Here is a 22,023-nt window from a genome sequence, read left to right as displayed (position 1 = left end):
AAAGCTATATCCCATTGGGTCTAGTACCAAATATTAATAATATGATATTAATAATATGATATTAACATGCTACTCTACTCCTTAGGAGAGGCATCAGTTCCTTGTCAAATGAAATGATATGCCACTAAGGAATTCTGGTCATTGAGGTTGGTCACTGGGATGAAGCGACCTGAAGCGACAGGAAATTTAAAACTAAGATAAAATATGATAGGCCTTAATTTGATCTTTGCACGTTTAACTTAACTAACTTGACCAGGAGAAATAGAGTGTAACCATTGTTTTAGTCTGAATATTTCTGCAAAATTTTCAGCATAGTTCTTAATTCATCAATATATGATAATGTATTTTAATGTGTTTAAAACAAAATTATGCAAAAATATCACAAGTATTGCTATAATGCATATATACTTTAAGTATGTATTCAAACATATTTAAATATATCTTTTTAAAAAATTGAATAAGGAACTGGATGGACATATCAACAAAAATCACATAGACTAGAAAGTAAACTTTGTGAATTGATTTTGAAATGTCTTAATGGCAAATGTTATTTCTCTGGTATGTACAATTATAACTGATTGATCATTCAGGTTCATCCAATAATTCATATCTTCCAATCTTCTCATAGCAAACACTTAGAGTATAATGATTTTGGTGGCAACACCAAAATCAATAGGTGATTTGAGAAAGTAATATTCATTATTCCCAATGGTCAGAATTTTATTTCTTATTTTGGAATATATAATCCAAAAGAATTTAGAGAGAATTTGGAGGGCACATACAGATAAAGCTAGCAGTAATATGAAAATAATATGTCCATCAGTGATTTTAATTATACTGGTTCTCACTCAACTTCTTTGACATCTAAAAATGTTTAGCTGTTGTCATGCCTTCTTTAAGAGATGTGTATTAGTTATTCTCTGTTTGTGTATTTGCACATATTTGTAAATAAGGCAGAGATCAGAAAAGTGCCATTTCCAAAGCAAGAATAAAATACTTTACGACCTGCGGATTTCAACTCAACTCAACTCAGTTCAACTCAAGTCTGGGGGTTGAACTCCACAGGTTGTAAAAGGGCAATAGCTGCCCACCTCTGAATTAGACTCTCAATACTTTTTCTTTAGGTTTCTCATCACTTAGGAAATTTTGAATTGCTTAGCATCGCAATCACTAAAACTGCTACCAAAATTATATTGTTCATTTACTTCTCCTTCTGCCCCAAATCTCTGTGGTGTAACTATTAAATTCAGATCTTTGAAATATTGGTACCTCCTTTGACTCCTTTAAACGGATAGAAAAATGCTACCAGTAGATTCATAAGGACTGCAAGGTTGAATGAAATACTGCTCCAGAAGGACATGTTGCGAGAACACCAATATAAGATATGTTGAGCTGCAAAAATCAGGAAAAAAATGTTTGATGGATTCAAAGGTATCTTTTAACAAGGAATAAATTTTAGAAACAAATATATATCGTCACTTTTCCTAGAATGAAACACTATAACCACAAGAGTAATCTTTATTATTTGATTTAAGTCTCTTTAACTACTCTTGGCAAAGTTCAGAAGTACATGTGAAGGTTTTTTTTAAAAAAACATGAACTAGCTTTTATATAACCATCTAAGCTTGTAAATACCACGAGAACAGAAATCATGTATTTAAAATACCCATGTACAAGTCTATAATACTGAAATTTTAGTTTCAGATTGAAATTGAATGTTGCAGGATATAATTTAACCTTAGATATTTGATTTCTTATTTTATTTTATCAAATCACATTGCACACACTTTCCAGATTAGGATCCACAGGGGAAGATGCTTCCATCAGGGTGACAAAAACAGTGTTACACAATCTGCTCCACCACTATTTTTCACACATGCAGTGTGATGATGCAAGGACAAAAGGGTTGTACTTGAGTTACAAGAGTGCAGTGCTGTTTTTGCCATTTATCCCCTATTGATCCCCTTTGTGGATGCTTCTGGGTTATACAGTTGGGGGCAAACACATCTTAAAATTGAACTCTGGGCAACTCAGATAAGTATTGGGATTACAACTCTCAAAATTCAGTCTAATATGACTGAGTCTGGGAGTTGCACTTCCCATGTATCTGAAGGATGCCAAAAAATGAAAGGCTGGTATAGTTACATCTTAGAAGTAACTTGGTTAGATAAGCAGGATTGGGGGACAGTCATCTACTGGCATTGCTATCTACATCCATAACCAAAAAAACAACAACAATATTTATTCCACCTTCCCATATGTGCTGACAATAGCTTTGAAGGCTGGGAGATGTAGATTTAGAGAGCAGGATAAATATAAGACACTGTTTCTCCCAGCACTAGGGATAAGTCTTTAAGCATCCAATAAAATGGGTTAGCGTATCTAGTTCAAGAAATCTTATACCATGATAAAATTGTTTGGTTTTTTTTAAAATCTCAGCAGAATTAGTTTACAATAAAGACTAAAATAAATAAAACTAAAACTTCCAGAGGTTAATAGTATAATTTAGCTATAAGATTGCAACCTGCATAAGGATCTTGGAACTGAGCTGACAGCCCTGGTTCGAGATCTGAGCGCCGTGAAATGGGGTGAGCTCCCTTTCCTTGCCCTAGCTCCTGCCAACCTAGTGGGAAAGAATGCAACCTAGCAGGAAAGCATACAAATGCAAGTAGATTAATAGGTACCATTTTGGTGGGAAGGTCAGAGTGCTTTGTGTACCTCTGGTGCATAGCCATGTTGGCCACATGACCACAGAAAATATTGGCTCCCTCAGACAAGAAATGGAGATGAGTACTGTGCCCTACAGTCAGACACGACTGGAAAAGGTTAGAATCATTTAGCTGCTTCCTTGTATTGTATGTTTAAAACATTGATTGGGGTTATAATGGGAACAAATAGCAACAGGTTGAAGTAGTGTTTAAACAAAGCCCTTCTGGAAACCTGAAAGCAGGACCTTTGTATGGAAAAAAGTAAAGGAAGAGAAAAAGGAAAAAAGGAAAAAGAAAAGAAAAAAGAAGAAAACAAAAAGCCACAAAAGTCTAACATTCTTTTTCTTTCGAAAAAAAAGTTTGCAATTTCAAATCAGGAATTATTATACAGTATCCAAAAATAACCTTTTGTGTCCCCAGTCCAAACTTACCCCTTAGCTTTTTTTGCCAGTTCATTTCACTAAAAAGGTCCTCAGATCTCATAAAGAAGTCATTTATTTTGCTGCCTTGCTCATCCCTTTCTGTAGTGTAGTACACCCGGAGTTTAGATTCTTTGGTGAGGAACTCACATATGCTGGGCACAGGGAAGACTATTTGCTCCATAGTGCGATCCGATCTAACTATCTACATGAAGAGTTTAAAGAGTTAATTTGCATGGTGTATGGTCACAACGAGATTATATTATTTCTCAGTATGCAAAACTTCCTGGAACTCTTGGTATTTTTTAAAAATACCAGCTGATTTGCATTTCTGTTAACACTGTTAGTTATTTTGCCAGCATTTTTTTTTTCACATTTCAAGTCACTTAGGAAAAGAAGATTATTTCCTCATCAGAATTGTTACAAAAATCTATTATTTCACTTGTTAACCAAGTATTACTTGGGTAGATGGATAATTTCCTTCCTTCCTTCCTTCCTTCCTTCCTTCCTTCCTTCCTTCCTTCCTTCCTTCCTTCCTTCCTTTCCTCCCTATCTATCTACCTACCTACCTACTTCTTTTTGTTCTAACTGAAATGATTTGGTATACAAAAAAAGTCATTGAAAAACAAATAAATCTGCACTGGTAACTTCCAGCCAAAGTGGCCATAAAATCAAATCAATATAATAACTTCTTCCTATTTTTAAACTGATTTAAACTGATTTCCATTAATAAAAATATAAGAAGATGATTCTGTGAAAATTTAAACATGTACATTTCTTCAAAGAGCTAGTTATTTTTATTTCATAAAAACAGTGAAGGGGGGATTCAAAGTTAGCATTTGACTGGGGCAATATGACAGATCTGTGTGATTTAAGAGTTTGAGGTATTTTGTAATATTGCTTGAGAGACAATTTTCATATGTGAAGTATGACTTTCAGGAACCTGAGAAGGAACCATAGAAAAAAGTAATGGCTAATACAGAAGCTTTTTAATACAAGTCCTTTCCTCTGGAATGGACATTTTGTATATAGAGTCTGTACTGTACACCTCAGTAGCTCTGTCTACTGAAGGAAACAAAATGCTCCTTAAGAGCTGTTCCATTGCCTTTCTTGATACCATTTCATTTCCACTGTAAGAAATCCCTTCATTCTTAACCCAAGACTTTTCCTGACGTATACTTTCAGTTTGTTTACTTCCAAAATAAAAAAAAAATCTACAATAGCCCAATCAAAACACATTTACCTTTTTTTTAAAAAAAGAAAAATGAAAAATGAAGTACATTCATATTTGGAAGGACTGACATTCATTAAAGATTGAAGGGATTTTTTTTGTAACTAGACAATCAGGACATACAGTAGAATTCAATTATTATTTTACTAAACTACATAAGATCTACACCAAATTGTTACTTTTCTTTGTAGTTTCATTTAAGATTAATTAGATATAATTTGAGGTATTTACCTCAATTTGAGCTGTATGCTTGGCGTAGAATTCCAAAGCTTCATCTCCATCTATTTGACCTCCAGGCTTCAACATATTCTGCAATTCTTTGTTGTGGCGAGCAAGCTAAAATAAATGAACAGTTATGAAGAATAGAAAGCTTGCCCATGTCTCCTACTTAAAAAAAATAAAACAAAGCAAAAACTCAAAACTATTGAAAGACTCAATAGCAAAATAGAGAAGTAGCTGACTTCAAATCAAATCAGATATTGACTTGGTCAGATTAAAACCAATGTTAAATCATCAGTAGATCATCAGTGTCTGAAATGGTATAGGGTAGGGGTAGGCAACCTTAGTTCTTTTATGACTCAGGCTGGCTCAGGAATTCTGGGAGTTCAAGTCCACGAGTCATAAAAGAGCCAAGGTTGCCTACCCCTGGTATAGGGTTTCCTGCCTGAGTAGAGGGTTGGATTAGAAGACCTCCAAGGTCCCTTCCAACTTATTATTATTGTTGTTGTTGTTGTTATAGATACAATACTATTGTACTTAATTTGCTGTATGTAAACAGGGAACACCCCACACATTAGCAGTGATGATGTTATCTAGTCAGGTAATGAAACATCTGCAAGCAAACAACCAAACCTAGAGAAAATGAAAGGATTCATCTCTCCTGTCTTTGTCAGAACCTCGTTTAAAGTTGGCAAGCTCAGTATGAGAAAGACCAGTCAAAAAGTACAACTCTTACTAAAGCAACCATTTTCAAAGTTCTCTTTTCAATCTGGGTTGGTCACCGACACTAGAGGTTTAGTCTTCCAAGCTTTTGGACTTGTGTCTCTTCAGGGAACTTCTCTCTACCAGAATGTGTGCTTTGGGCTATTCTGTGTGTGGTATTTATATAGTGCCTGTTGTATGTGGCTTTTTAGATGTTGATTGGGGTGTTGATGGCTGGCTATTAAGTCATTGGCTCTTGTTTCATTGTGCTGGCAAGCCCTCGCTTCCTAAGTACTTGATAAGCTGGTGGTAAATCAGCACTCTTGTTGACTGATGAGAGGCCCATTTCCCAGGCTGGTTTTGTGCTTGCTCGTCCAACAATCTGAGTAGCTGCAAAATTGAATGCATGTTCACTGCAATGTAAGGCTGGTTCTCATTTATTTGGAGGGTAGTAAGTTTGTTATATGAAGTGTATCAGCTTGAGACAGACTTAAGGATGGAGAATCAGTGAAATGTTATGCTCTTAGAATGCCTAACAACAAATATGTTTCAGCATATACTGAGAAAAACTTCATGACAAAGCACTTAGTTTAAAAAAGACAAACTAATTTGCACCAAGAGCATAACTAAAATGGGCAACAGCAGGTTTCAGGCAAGCGTGAACATCTGGCAACAATGCTTTATATTAGTCAAAATGCATTTTTATTTTGTCTAATTACTTCCACTGTTTGTATCAGTATTAATTAGCCATGAGGACATGCATATGATGACTAGGCATTCGGGACAGTGAGATGGGCAGTATATAAATTTACTAACTAGATAAATAAATAAAAAGAGCCAAAAGTGACAACTTGCAAGCTGGTAGACTATTTTGATTCAGAACTTTCTACATTGTAGGTGTAAAGCAGCCTTTCCCAGTCTATTGCTTTTGGCCCCCCCCCATCATATTGCTTTTGGATTGCTGCTTCTATTATACCAACTGAAAATAATGGAAATATAATACATCTGAAAAGCATCAAGTTAGAAAAACCAACATGTATTTGGCTTGGTTCTTTCTTTACAGGGTTATTTTTTCTAAAGAAAATCAGCTTGTGCATTTAAATCCAATGCTTTGGATTTCTTCCCACTGAGTGTTCAAAAGGTTGAGATACAAGGAAAAGTCTTCTCAGTAACCATTATGGAACAGGTTGTTCCCAGAGGCTGTGATAGTCCCAGAGATTCTGCCTTTAGGAAACTAGAAAAAGTAGTTTTATTTCACCTGAATTTGGATCTTAGTACCTTATGAATGATTGATTTTGACACTATTAATTATATATTTCTGGCTGAGGGCCTTGAGAATTGTGGAATGGGTTTTGAATGTTGTAAAGTTTATTTTGTAATGAAATAAGTGTAGGAAAAGGGGAAGTGAAGCCTGGGGGCAGAGTCAAGAGAGGAATCAGCCTGGAGACATTACATTCCGAGAAGTAGTCTAAGTTCAACTTCTCTTGAATTCTATTAAATCTTATCTAACGCCAATTTAGTGCTTACTGTTAGTTGACCAGATTCTCGTGTATAGACATGAGCAATAAATCAGCTTAAGTGGAAGTTAATGTGTGGTCCCGATTCTTCACGCCTGACAATAAGCACATACAAATTCAAAATTTCCCTAGAATATCCCAGGAATGTCAGCTCCCCTGTTATAATTTGGAGGAAATAAGAACCCACTTACCTATATTGTGTTTTACACAATAGACAAATGCAGCAACTATGTCTCCTAGTTGTCAATGTGTTTATTCCAGGCAGTAAAGAATCAATGCAGATGTCTTATGCCAATAGAATAAACTTCAATTAATTATTATATCTTAATCCAACAAGGCTCATATTGTCACTCCTGAAATGAATTCCTGCAGTGCATGATTCAACTACTACCGGTATGAATCAAATGCTCTAAACTTTGGGCTAAACTCTTCAGGTATAAATACAAATTTACCTGATGGGCTAATATGTAAATGTTATGCCCCACGTTTCTAGGAGATGCAGCAAGATCTTCACCATTCTCTCCATCTTCAAATTCAACCTCACCTTGCTGATAGGCCTTTTTAATCACTTCTACCTGTAGAGAAAGAAAAATACATACATACATACATACATACATATTTCCAATTCATATTTTCATTCTGTTTCAGATATTCTGAAAATGAAACTTCTATGAAGTCATTTTTATTTCCTTCTATCTTTTGAAGCTGAGCTCACTGACTCAGATTACTGATACTGCTGTTGGTTTTTAAAAAACTATAATTTATATCAGAAATAAAATGACTCAGTGGAATGAACGCCAAAAATAAAGCCTTAAACTTTATCTCCAGCCCACGCCATTATTGTGGAATAATATATTCTGCCATACTCTTGATGCAGACAATTACTATAACTGTATAGGTTTGAATTCCTTGCTTGCATTTTGTTGTTTGTTTAAAGTGGGACAAAAGAATACTTAGACTGCTTTTTGAAAACATCTAAATGCCTTCTTCAAATCATTGTAAGATAAGATAACCTTTATTGTCATTTTTTACTGTGGGCTCACTGGCACACATTAAAAATGAAATTCTGTTGCCTTCTCTCAAAAGTGTACACATACACATATAAACATGCTATATACAACATATGTGTATACCTACACCCTTACATATAAATACATATAAATATTAATCACTGTCCATCTTGAATATATAACAGAAGGAGGAAGCTTTAAAGTTCACAAGATTAATACTGTATGGAACAAAATTGTGACTGAATCTGAATGTTCTGATACCACAAAGCCTCCTCCCAGAAGGTAATAAGGAAAACAATTTGTGAAGAGGATGTGTAATGTCCCAGAGAGATGAATAAGCTTCTTGGATGAGAAGTCTTCAAAGAAAAACAAGAAAGTCCAGTTGCCGGATGAAAAAAAGCACCTTTGGGACAACCATGACCTGGATGACTGACAATCTCCAGAGACAGGGAGTGTCCCAGGCAATCCTGCGGACCCTGCTCAAGCAACACTTATATGCTGTGTCCTAGATAGAAGGGAGGGAACTGCCAATAATCTTTTCTGCCATTCTCACCACTCTCTGCACCGCCTTCCTGTCTGGAGCGGTATTATTTTATATTATTTTAAATCATACACATACATCTTATTAGCATAGAGATACTAAGAGATCCATCAAAATAGGTAAAATGAATCTCGGAATCAAAAAACAGTGATAAAATTTCAGTAATTTTTTTTTCACTATTTCACTATCTTCATCAGTGAGGTGCTAGAGAGTCATAACTTCTCAAGTATCTAGACCCGCAGTCCCCAACCTTTTGGGCACCAGGGACTGGTTCCATGGAGAAAGGTTTTTCCAAGGATAGGAGAGTGCGTGGTTTTGTGTGCTGCCTGCATCCCATGGATGCGGCTTTGCTTGTTTGTGAGGACTGGTTGCTGACATGCCACGGCCTGGTGCCTGTCCACAGTCTGGGAGTTGGGGACCCCTGATCTAGACTGAGGTTAAGTGTTGTTGGACATACTATTCTTAACTACGGGTATCCTTGACTTATAGCCATAACTGGACCACAATTTCCATTGCCAATGTTCTTTGCCATGGTTGTTAAGAGAATCACTACAGTTGTTAAGTGAATCACAAGGTCATTAAGTGAACCTGGCTTCTCCCACTGACTTTGTTTAAGATAACCTGTCCCTGGAATGCTGCAACCACTGAAAATATGTGTTGGTTGCCAAGTGCCCAAATTTTGATCATGTGACCTTGGGTTGCTGTGATGATCATAAGTGCAAGCATTAGCCATAAGTCACTTTTTTCACTACTGTTGTAACTTCAAACAGTTGCTAAATGAATGGTTGTGAGTCAAGGACTACCTTGATACGAAAGCAAATGGGAAAGTGACTTGTCAGAACAGCTAATTATTTCAGCATGTCTTCTTGCAAGTTCTTTCAATCAGTCTTTTACACTGAGCATACGAAGTAAAATCCTGCTGTCCATGAACATTTTTGTTTCATTTTGATCCATTGCGAAGTCTGGCTAAGAGAGGGGAAGGAGAGGAACTGCTTTTTTTCATCTCTTGAATTGGCTCCCACAGTACTCGTGAAAGTCCTCCTATCCCTGGGAACAAATCTTTCAAGATCACAAAAAACTAATGGCAAAAATCAATAAAAATGTCCTTTCCTTCTATCTGTGAGAATGAAACCTGGATATAAATGCCACCATGTTGTCATGCTATATTTCTATATAGTTTAGTATAATTTTACCTTATAAAATAAATTTTCTCCTTTCTATTTCACCTGAACTTTGCTTGTAACCCCACCATACAAGATACAATAGAGCTATATTGCCAGTATAGATGATCACAGTTAAAATGATAACTGTGCCTAATAGTAGACACTAATATTAGTAGTCACTAATAGAAAATAATGCTTTTTAAGCTCTCAAGTTAAGCTAACTTAAAACATGCCTATGTATATAGAACAAAGCTCTTTCAATTTACTGCTAAGCATAATAGGGCTTAGTTAAGGCAAGACCTCAATTTATAAGATCCAAATTAGTGTGATCTTAATCATGCATCTGGCAGCAAGATAATTTCATGCTGTCCAAATTAATGGAAGCAAATTCTTGGAAACATACCAGTTCTTTTGGTCTCATGTTATAAAGGATCCTTTCTGCATTCTCACTGTCGTGCCTACTTTCCATTATAGCCAAGAGTAACTTCGAGGCATTATTCTGAAGGGAAAAAAAAGAAGAGAGGAACTTCAAAGGAAATGAAGCCAATTAAAATATCCATGTATTACAAAAAACAAAAATACGTCTAAAGGAAGCGCAGATGAATATGACTACTACCTACTGCATTTTAGAAAACTTGACAGATGACAAAGCAACAAAGAACAAATGAAAGAGTCTAAAAATTATCTGTATGTACAATGAAGATAAAACCAACTGATAAAAACCTGTGTTCTTTAAATACTTAGGAAAAGTAATTTACATTCAAATCAGGATTCTGGCAGTACAGTACACCCAATATTTGAGAGGATACGAAACAGACCCCTACTTACATAATACTTAACACAGTAAGTTAAAATCATGCATGTTGAATAAGTTACTAAGTTTTGTTTTGTACAAATACAGAATACAGAATTCCATCCCTGCAGTAGCTGACTACTGTTGCCATGACTATTTTTTTCCTTCTTATGATAATGAACAGGAAGGTTTGTATTTGTTTTATATCTATATCTATATGCTATTTTTCTATTTTCTATTTTGTATTATTTATAAACTGCTTATAGTCTTTGGGAATTGAACAGCATACAAGTGAATAATAAAATGTCACACAGCAAACTACGTTGAAAACAAGTTAGATTATGACTAACAAATTCTAGTAAGAGTTATTTGTATAAGTGTCCTACAATGCTTAAAAACTTACGATTCTGTAAACTGCAGTTCCCACCTTAAAGTACCACTACATGAAGACTGTTTCATTGCAGTTTGTCTTCTCACCTATAGACCTGAATAGCCTGCTCCCAATGTCTAAATCAGGGTTGTCAAACTGGCAGCCCACGGGCTGGATGCGTCACGTGCAGGCCATACCCACCCCAGCTCCGCAAAGGCAAAAAAAATCACAATACATCACGTGACCCGATCGAGTTTGACACCCATGGTCTAAATTTCCTATAGAGTTTCAGTTGCATGGCATATGTCAAACCCATCTGATAGACCAGTTTCATGACATTCATGATTATTTGGAGACTGCATTTTAATAGTTAACTAAACATACAAGAAATGAATTAAACTGCATTCTTTCAAATGTACATCTGGTCATATTTAATTAATTTGGTGTAGTTTAAGCGTTATTCAAACTTACTTCTTCTACATGCTACCTTGTCCAAGGCATTCAGTGAATTTCTTGGGGTTACTGAGAGTTTGCACAACCAATCTGACCATAAATGTTTGTTTTGCTCTTGTAATAGTCACAGTTCTCATTGTTAAAGTATCTACTTGCCTTCAGTTCTAGTACAAGATCCATCCTTTTTTTCCCCAGGGGATTGATGTCATTGAGAATTAATGCTGTAATTATATCAATACCATTGGATTCATGAGTAGCAATGCAGTTCTGCATAAGGAATGAGGGAGTGGAAAAAGGTAAGTTAACAATAATATATAGCATGATTATTTTATAAAATTAACCCACAGGTCATTGTGCAAAATTAGGAGACGTTCTTCCTGTCCCTATTTATAATTGTTTCCCACATTTCTTACATAAAAAACAGTTAGAAGAAAACGAGACTACTCAACATATAAATGCCATAATTAATAACTTTAACTCTGTTTTGTTGATCTACTATTGAAGAACTGAGAAGATTATTTTTCCTTTCATGTCTTAAAATTTTGATCTCACATTTTTATTAGAGCATTGGATTTTTACTGTTGCTTTCCACAGTTTGTGCAATACTTTGGAAACTCTTGACTTAGTTAAGGGGTAATATAAATGTAAGATTTATCTGAAGTTACTCTTTACCATAGAATAGAGAAGAACGTAGTCTGAAATATTCTTGAAGAAAGACTAAGGAATTTCAACAAAACAGACACCTGAGCTACAATTCAGTATATGTAGTGGCATTATAGTAACATTTCTAAATAACCATTGTAAATGTCAATATGTGTATGAACTTAGGTGTATGATTATGTAAAATAAAATAATTATGGGTTCATTTGGAACTCCGGAAAAGCAGTATCCAGTGAAATTTGGATTGACGTAGTGGTTAAAAAAAAAAATAAAGCTAGAAAGCCAGAGACTCTAAGTTCTAATTCTACTTTAGGCATAAAGCCAACAAGATGATTTGGGGCCAGTCACTCCCTCTCAGCCCTACAAAATAGAGGGCAATGGCAAACAATTTTCAAAATGTTGCAGAAAAACTTGCAGGGACTTATCCAAGCAGTTGCCATGAGTCAAGATTGATTTAGAACCATGCACCTGTGTACACATGAGTGCCCACACACACAAAGGGGATCTGTAATTTGGTAGTAGTGGAGTAACAGCATTTAGCTATAATTCTCCTCTCCCTAATAGGAAATTTCCATGCTAGCCAACCATACCTTTCTAACACTGCTAGAAACCTCAGTGTAGGGGGGCCTCTGGTATTATGCACAATAAAATCACATGCATATTTCTTTTCTTAATAACACTACAAGTTGAAACTTAAATATTCCAAAATATTCTCAGTGTTCCAAGTCAGCCTCTCAATTTGCAACAAGCCAGCCACATCTCCCATTTGTCCCGACTACAATACCTGATTTTCATGACATGGTCCCTGGCAGTACTCTGTCAAACTTTCCAGAGTTTGGTTGATCAATGCTACATTTTTCTCATTAATGTACAGCCCAAGCAGTCCAAGTCCTCCAGTTGTGCTTCCACAAATACAATCTAAAAACTGTAATGTCTCACACACTAGGTTGTAGTTAGTTTTGTTGTTTTGGCAACGCAGGAAGTTCTAGAGATGGGCATGGCAATAACAGAGAAAGAAAAAAGTCATGAATTTCACTTTTTAATATAAAAAAACAGCTTATTCTCATAATTTTTCAAATACCATGGTATCTGCTGGTATCTGTACTGAAAACACTTTTCTATTAATCCATGCACGGGGCAAAACAGTCCTCTGTATATGCTGTTGTATTGATATGTCGATAGATTTTTCCATCTAAATAGCAGTGTGAAACTCTGCTGAAGCATGGTCTTCGAGAAGCATATTTACAATAGACATCAACAGCAGAAGTGCAGAGATCTGAATTGTCCCTTGTATGTTTTTTCAGCACATGGATGGGGTGAAGGAGACAAAGCATCAGAACTTCCCCAATCCTTTTCTACAATGCTTGCTAAATCATTTTGCCACATCGGTGGCATCTTTGACAATGTTCCTGGAAAAGTAGAAGACAAATCACCGATCCTTTGATCTTCTTTCTACTTTCTGTTCATCTGCTCTCTTTCAGGGTACAAGCTGAAAAAAAGAGCAAAAGCTTCCTTTTTCCTTTCCATTGCCTTCCATGGATGGTGGGGAGATGAAGCCCGAAAGGAGAGGACAAGAAAAAATAATAATAATAATTAGCATAGTTTGAAAGAAATGACACTGGGTTCAGCCAGATAATCTTTCCCAAAAAAGTGTTAAAATTTGCAAATGGCAATACTTTTCTGCAATTACTAGGTACAAAGTTATGTTTTTAAGAGTTCACTGGTGGAATGTTGAACAGCTGAAATCCTTATGAGTTCTCTGGTGTAGTCAGGGATCCAGCTGATTTGCCTGTTTCTTCCTCTAATCCAATTGACAGAGAAAGTGGCAAAAATCATGGTGTTTCTTTTTCCCTAGTGGTCTACTACGGAGGGATAGACCAATTAAATATGAGTGGGAGTCAATGGACCCATTGAAAAGATTAATCACTAGAAACCACATTCCCAAATATTCAGCCACAGAAAGGAAAATAACGAGTTTGCTTTTCCAAGGTGGATGGGAAGGATAAAGAAGCAAGAGAGTTCACACTTTGGGGCTGTAGTAAACAAAGTCAAGACAAAATAGACCATGGCTATTCTGTAAATAAGAGGTTGAAGTCTGTAATGGGAGTTTCTTGAACCTGTTTTGGTTCTAGCCAGTTTACATGCCAGTGTCAAGCAGTTTCAAGCTGCAGTATGGAAAAGCCCTAAGATAAATATTCAGGGAATGATCAAAGATTATTTGGGGTTTTCAGATTATTGGGGGTTTTATAGCAAAAATCCAAACAATCTCACGCATAACAGTTTAGGTCTAAGAAGAAATACTCTTATCTCTGAGGTGGGCAAGTTAAAGGCTGCAGAAGTTTGCACTTCCTGGCCTATTTTGCAGCCTCCGTTAGCTTCCAAGTTTCCACAAGGGAACCAAGAATATCACACAACTTCAATTTCAGATTCTGTAGGATAATCCTTTGCTGCTCATTGAGTTGGGCTTTCCGGTTCATAAGGTGACCATATGTGTTAGAACCAGCTGTTCCACACAGGAAGCATCAGCCAGGGAGAGACAGGGAACGGGAAAATTGAGGAGATGAATAAAAATAAGAATAGTGCTTGAGTGGTACAGTAAGGCTTCTTACAGTCCTGATTGTGACAGAGAAGAAAAGCACCACTGGTTTTGCTTCAGGAAACCAAATTTTTTTCTGCTGAAGGAAAAACTAACAAATTATCCCTTGTTCTCAGTTTAAGTCATCCAACTCTCTTCTGAGAAGACAGAATTGTTAGATGTGCTTTTAGGTCCCCAGAGGTTCCCACTTTCTGAGTTGTTAGGCATTTTTGAAATTTGAGAGCACGCTATGGATGTTCTTACAATATGGTTGCTATGGAGTGTTTTGCTAGTCCCAAAGCGCTTGTTTACTAGTAGTCAAATTAGTGAGAATCTTTTCACTCCTGCTTCACCTCCTACAATTACTTGACTATCAATCCATCCATCCATCTATCCACATAAAGATGTTTGAGGCTGGTGCTAGGTTTGGCAACATGATGGCTTCTCAACTAATTAACTAACAACATTCAACATTTAGATCAGGCCAAGTAAGGCATTGCCAGACACACTGGGGCTCCTGAGTATGCCCCATGGGTGGCAAGACTTTTTGTACCTGCAAATCCCGGTTGTGGTTTTCACACAGCAACTGCAAAAACCGTAAAATGGGCTGCATTATTGTGATGACAGGACTCATCTCCAGCTCATCTTTGTTTTTATCTGCCACAGACTGTGCTCCTTCTACAGCTGAATAATGATCATCAGGGTCGGCTTCTCTTCTGTAGGTGTTAAACGCTTTCCTTGTAGCGGTGGAGGCCTCAACCAACTGATCTCTCGCTTCCTCTGTTATCTGGGTCAGGGGTTCCCTTAATGCTATAATGCACAATGACAAATCCCATTAGCAAATAATGACGCAGTCCTCTTCACCATTTCCAGAAAACTTCACACATTGGCCATCAAGCATTTTGTCTTTTTGTAGTAAAAGTATCCAGATTAGTATAGTAAGTTTAACAAGCCCGCCTGATTCATCTCATTTTTTTTAGCAATACACAGAAATAGCCTCAAAAATACAGTTCTTTGTAGATAAATAAACATAAATACAGTCATTAAAAGTTTTAGTAAATGATGCTTGGTTATTGTAAAACAGACTTGCCGGCAAGGGTCTAGAAACTGCCACCAAAACACTTAGTATATGAAACTCCTAATTTTCTCTCTAGGTTCATTAAAAGTATAGTAGAATTCCTTTGGATAAACAGAAATTCCTCCTCCTTTTGCACTTCAGTATATTGGATTGGATCCAGATTCTGTCATGATTAGAGCAGACTGCTCAGATTTAAGGAAACTCGAGACAGTCACTGATTCAAATGAGCATACTTTGTGTATGACAAAGCAACAGACATTATGGATAGTGGCTAGGGTGCCAGACTAAGGCCAGGGAAGATCCAGGTTCTAGCCTACCCTGGAACATGGAAGCTAGTCAAATGACCTTAGGTCAGTTACTTCCTCTCAGCCCTAATTAGCATCTGGAAAAGCCATCTTAAAAACCTGCCACCTGCTATGTCAACGAAAGCAGCTGCAGTGCAAAGAAAGAAAGAAAGAAAGAAAGAAAGAAAGAAAGAAAGAAAGAAAGAAAGAAAGAAAGAAAGAAAGAAAGAAAAGAAAAGAAATACAGACCTGCATTCAGGTGGGATAAATGCTGGATCAGCAACTACCATTCTAAATATGATGAACTATGGATGCAGCTTATTCTCATGCTGTCATTTTTATTGCTTAATGAATAAAAATTCAAGTTCTGCTTGGACAGGGCTTCAAGTTATCAAAAGAAGAGGCGACCATGACCCTCACTGATATCTTAACAATTTATGAGGAAGAATTCTCCAAAATAGCACAGGCAGCAACATAGTGACAAAAATCCTGTGAAATACTCGGCTTTCCACTTTATCAATCACCTATAATGAGTCCTGGGCATGTCCTGCTGGGCAATAAATATGTGGAGGTGAGAATGTGTGTGTGTGTGTGTGTGTGTGTGTGTGTGTGTGTCCATGTTCCATTTTTCCATGTATATATCTGCTGGAAGCCTCATTACAAAACAAGGAAGATCCTAAACCAAGAAAATAATACAGCTACTCCTCGATTTATGACCACAATTGAGCCCCAAATTTTAGTTGTAAAGTGAGACATTTGTTAATGCGAGTTTTGCCTCATTTTACGATTTTTCTTGCCACAGTTGTTAAATGAATCTGGCTTCCCCATTGACTTAGTTTGTCAGAAGGTCACATGATCCCAAGACACTGCAATCTAAACATGAGTCAGTTGCCAAGCATCTGAATTTTGATCATGTGACCTGGGGATGCTGCAATGGTTATAAATGTGAAAAACAGTCATAAGTCACTTTTTTCAGATGTGTTGTAACTTTGAAGGGTACCTGAATGAACTGTTGTAATTTGAGGACTACTTGTAGTGACTTTAGAACTTTTGATTAAAATCATCCACCTTTAAAATAAGGCACCCTATTTAAAATTAGTGATTTTCCTCTGAATAATAGCATTCTTCACCACACTCTTGAAAAGCATCCAGGGTTTTCAGCAGGGATATCTACATTAATTTAAGCCTCCTGGTCTTTCATTTACAGAAGTGTAGCTTATGCTTATTATTTCCTCACCCCAACTCACAGATAATTACCAGGTAGGGATGAACCTTACTTCTTTTGGGTAAATATGGTGCTTATTTTATCCACTGGATCCACAGTTAGTACATCTGTTTATTTTTACTTAAAATAGGTAGTATAAAAATATCTATCTTCTGCTCCTCAAAATTATGTTCTTACCGTATGTATTACAGCCGTCTAAAGCATCAGCTCATATTCTTGACTACTAGGAACAACCTAGTACACCAATTCTAGGAATTCTAGTACAACAACTATTAAATATTAGGAACAGTCTATTATATTTCATCCTTATTGGCAATATGTACTGATCCATCATACTTGCATGTCAGAACAGTGCTCCAAGTGATAGAGAAGTTTAAGATTTAATTCTGAATGTACATCTTAATTCATAGGAGCAAGGTGGCTCTTGTGGTTAAGATGCTGGATTGGAGATTAGCAAGTCTGCATTCAACGGGCAATGGTGATGTCACCAGTTAATCTTTCCACCCGGAAGTAGTTGGAAAAAAAATCTAGTTCATCTTTAGACTGAACTGAGAAATAGAAAGTCTGCTTTTAATTACAGAATTCTAGACCTACTGCCTGCAGAGCAAAGAATGTTAAATGAAAAGTTGAAGCAACATGTCAATCTACTCAAGCTGGCTGGCATACCAATATTGAGAATACCTGTCAGCATTTCAGTAATTGCCATATCCCAAAAGGTTGAAGAACGAAGATGATGTCATGGCAGGATAGCACTCTTTTCCATGCTGTGGACCAGAATCATGGGATCAATAAAATACTTAATCACATGATGAATTATTTACTTTCAGTTGGTCATACTCTACTGTAGCTCTTTGAGCCTTACCTTTCTTCCTCGCTGGCACATCTCTGTCGGAGTCATCATCTTTCTTTTTATTTCCCAAATCACTGGTGTTAACTGTGACTGTGGCCTTGATTTCTTGCTGAGCAACTTTCATACGATCATAAAACACTTTGAAGAATTTTTCTGATTTCTTATCTTCCATCAAGCGACAAAAAAAGGAGTGCTGTAGCAAAATAAAAGCCCAAGAAACCATTAGTTTAAAAATAAAAAGAAAATATTTTTAATATCAACGACATACATTTTAAAAAACTAAATGCGCTCTCTGTGACCCCCACAATCATTGATTGATCTACTGTTAAAGATAAGCAATTATAATCTCATAGCCAATGTAGAATTATCCACAACTGCTAATTCTGAAGAGCAAAACAAGTAGAAAACAGTGACTATGGAATAGTTTCTCCTCAATGTAGTTTGCCATTTATAAAAAAAGGCTTGCATAGGGTCATATATTTATAACTGCTAAAAATTGGGATATGGACATACACAGAGACACACATAGAATATATGACACCACCACCTTCCAAACCTTCTTGTTCCATTGCTGAATAGTTTTCCTATTTCCTATTTCAATTCAAAACTATATTTATAGATATTTGAAGATGATTACATACTTTCCCCATAAGCAGTTATTAATTAAGATGTCTTCATATTTTGTATGACAATGCAATCTTGTATATATGATTCATATATACTGTAGCTGCTACCAAGTTCAGTATGACTTACTCCTAAATAAGTGTTTACAAGGTTGCTGCCTTAACATACAATCTATCTGTGGGAAGTCTTACAGATATCTCAAATGTTTGTTGAAGTATTCAGTAAAACAGAATCAGTGAATGAGATAGTCACATGCAACTACTTGCAACTATTACAGCTACCTGTTGAGTGTATAATACCATGCCCTAGCAGAATAACAAAATAAACAGAGTAACAAAATAACAGAGTTTGAAGAATCTTTGGAGGTCTTCTAATCCAACCCCTTGCACAAGCAGGAGACCCTATACCAGGGATAGGCAACCTTGGCTCTTTTATGACTTGTGGACTTCAATACCCAGAATTCCTGAACCAGCCATGCTGACTCAGGAATTCTGGGAGTTGAAGTCCACAAGTCATAAAAGAGCCAAGGTTGCCTACCCCTGCCCTATACCATTCCAGACAAGTGGAACCCAGTCTCTTCTTTAAAGCCTCCAGTGATGGAGCACCCACAACATCTGAAGGGAAGCCGTTCCACTAATTATTCTTACTGTTAGAAAAGTTCTCCTTAATTCTAGGTTGCTTCTCTCCTTGATTAGTTTCTAGCCATTGTTTCTTGTCTTGTCTTCTGGTGCTTTGGAAAATAGGTTGACCCCTTCTTCTATTATGTAACAGGAAGATATATAAAGGACCCCATCAAAAAAAGTGTGAGGCTTTGAACTACATCAGCAACGGACAATTATGAATAGGATTTGCATCTCACATGGCGTCTGACAGGACTCTCTATAAATGGGCATAGTATCCTCCCCTCAGTGTGACACCAGAGTCCCACATCAAACTCTAGATCACATTGTGACCGGATGTAAGCTGAGGACATATACCAGTCCGATATCTGTTTTTTCTTTAATATAAATGATGTTGTCCTTCAATAGTTAGATGGTCTAGACCAGGGGTAGGCAACCTTGGCTCTTTTATGACTCATGGACTTCAACTCCCAGAATTCCTGAGCTAGCCATGCTGGCTAGACACTGATATTTGAACATTAGATCTTTTTAACATTTATATTTTATTGGGTTCTACTATTCTAGTTGAAATGTTAATATATACTGCTAATCCATGTATGATATGCTATACACTAAACAAATAATAATAATCCATACTAGGAATTCTCTTTTCTCTTCCTCCATTTATTCTTGTTCCTGGGAACTGCTTTCATCCAGTTTTCTTTCTTTTCATGATCACAACATCACATGCCTTTCTTTCCTTCTGAAAGCTTTAGCGTATCTCATGTGTTGGGCAACATTCCCAATCAGATCCTGTACTGTGATATATTACAAGCTGTTAGGAATCTTTCACAAATGCTGGGCATCGCAAAATTAGAATTCAATTTAAGCATACTCATTTTTCCAGAGTATATTTATTTTCGATGCTCAATAGATTTCTGAATATTGTATATATTGCAGATAAGCCAAGAATTTTAGTTGCCAAAATACACCCCATCTGCAGATGGCTTATCAGTATATATATAGTATGTAATCTTGTACATATTCTCCCACAATATAAACAAATCCACAGATAAACCAACCTCAAACTGAATAGCAGTTTGTATATTTCACTGATGTTTTAATTCCACGGTATGCCAGGGAACTGCTTAAATGGTAGAAGCTTAGCATGAAACTATGAGTGATTCAGCAATGCATCTGACCTACTAGAACAAAAAGTTGCCTTAATGATGCCTTAAGTATGGTTTTGTTCATGTTAGATTTTGCTCATACTTGTTGATTTTCACATTTACCATATGTATTGGAAACATTTGCTTCAAACAGTGTTACCTAGGTGTGCGCTTTAGTTATTTATTTATTTGTAGTGCTAACTAAGACAACAGGAAACATGAAAATTTGCATAAAGAGGTTGGGCTTTCACTCAAATTTAGTAATTAGAAATTCCCTACTATATTAGATCTGTTTGTTTTAAACTGACATTGCAAGTCTGTAGCCAGAATTCTATGTAGGCCATAAATTTATTTAAGTGCCTGAGAAAAGAATTATCCTTATGGAAAGCATTCATTTGCAGGAGACTGTGTGTTCTAGTCCTGCTTTGGGCATAAAAGTCAGTTGAGTGACTTCAGTCTCAGCCCAGTTCACCTTACAGAGCTGTTGTGGGGAAAATAGGAGGACAAAGAGACATTAGGTATGTTTGCTGCCTTGAGTTATTTATAAAACATAATAAAGGTGGGATTAAAAGAACATTAAAAATGTCTGATCCCTTTTCATATTTCAAAAGTGATTAAAGAGCCTCATGTTGCTGAAACGTATGTCTAGTTTGATGAAAGGAAGGACTGGCAGTGTTCCAATATCTCAGGGGTTGCCACAAAGAAGAGGAAGTCAAACTATTCTCCAAAGCACCTGAAGGCAGGACAAGAAGCAATGAATGGGAAACTAATCAAGGAGAGAATCAACCTAGAACTAAGGAAGAATTTCCTGACAGAACAATTAATCAGTGGAACAACTTGCCTCCAGAAGTTATGTATGCTCTAACACTGGACGTTTTTAAGAAGAGATTGGACAACAATTTGTTTGAAATGATATAGAGCTTCCTCCCTGAACAGGGGTTGGACTAGAAAACCCCCAAGATCCCTTCCAATTCTGTTATTCTGTTCTCTGTTTTTCAAAAACAGATCATGCCAAACAAATCTTATTTCAAAAGCTTGAATTTATATCACATATGGTTGGGCCAATAAGTGACAGTAAGACAGCAGTGAAGTACTGTAGATTACAATGTCAGCTCTTTCCAGTTCCACGTGATCAGAGCAGCCTCCTTTCATCACATTCCACTTCTAAAGGAAAATACAAGAACATACCAAGAATCCAAATCATCTCTACAGTAATACAACTGGAAGCTTGTATGAAGTAAGAATTTTGAAAATGTATTTTTCACAGATAAATACTTAAGAGACTGATTTATCACATACAACACAGGATGAGGGCAATAGTAAGAACTAAAAAAAAAAAAAAAAACCTCTCAGCTTGGTTAGCTTTGATAGACAGTTCTTCCATGGTAGATTAGTATTTTGGGTGACTTTTAGCCAGCCACTTTGTATGTATGTATGTATGTATGTATGTATGTATGTATGTATGTATGTATGTATGTATGTATTTAATATTCCAGCTTTATTATTTTTCTAAACAACTCAAGGCAGAGAACATACCTAATACTTTTTCTTCCTCCTCTTTTTCTCACAACAACAATCCTGTGAGGCAAATTGGACTGAGAGAGAATGACTGGCTGAAAGTCACCTTCATTAGGATCTATTTAGCTTCTTCCTTAACTTTTACTGCAGATAAACTTCTCTTTACGCTTACAATCAGCTATTAGACTAAAAATTGAAAAGCCAACAAAAACATTTTAAGTGTTCATTAGACCCTCTTTCTCTTGTCCTGAAACTGTCTATTGGACCATTCTTTTGTTGAAATACCTTAACTAAATTCAACTTCTATTACTATCC

General features: G+C 36.3%; 1 protein-coding gene across 5 annotated transcripts in view; it reads right to left on the bottom strand.

The window, feature by feature from the left end:
* The window catches only part of ITPR1 (inositol 1,4,5-trisphosphate receptor type 1), a 253,455-nt gene that overhangs the window by 31,920 nt on the left and 199,512 nt on the right, over positions 1–22,023 (bottom strand). For all 5 annotated transcript variants that reach the window (XM_039334139.1, XM_039334135.1, XM_039334136.1 and 2 more), the window contains 9 exons: positions 17,811–17,991; positions 14,915–15,171; positions 12,571–12,771; positions 11,283–11,393; positions 9,914–10,009; positions 7,249–7,371; positions 4,590–4,694; positions 3,140–3,332; positions 1,270–1,392 (listed from right to left, as the gene is read on the bottom strand). In XM_039334139.1, coding sequence (XP_039190073.1) covers positions 1,270–1,392; positions 3,140–3,332; positions 4,590–4,694; positions 7,249–7,371; positions 9,914–10,009; positions 11,283–11,393; positions 12,571–12,771; positions 14,915–15,171; positions 17,811–17,991 — 1,390 coding nt within the window. The remainder of the gene's footprint in view (positions 1–1,269; positions 1,393–3,139; positions 3,333–4,589; positions 4,695–7,248; positions 7,372–9,913; positions 10,010–11,282; positions 11,394–12,570; positions 12,772–14,914; positions 15,172–17,810; positions 17,992–22,023) is intronic.

The sequence above is a fragment of the Crotalus tigris genome, unplaced genomic scaffold (assembly GCF_016545835.1).
Source record: "Crotalus tigris isolate CLP2741 ecotype Arizona unplaced genomic scaffold, ASM1654583v1 scf7180000017625.6296891, whole genome shotgun sequence".
Lineage (NCBI taxonomy): Eukaryota > Metazoa > Chordata > Lepidosauria > Squamata > Viperidae > Crotalus > Crotalus tigris.
This window is presented reverse-complemented; position numbering and strand designations above follow the sequence as displayed.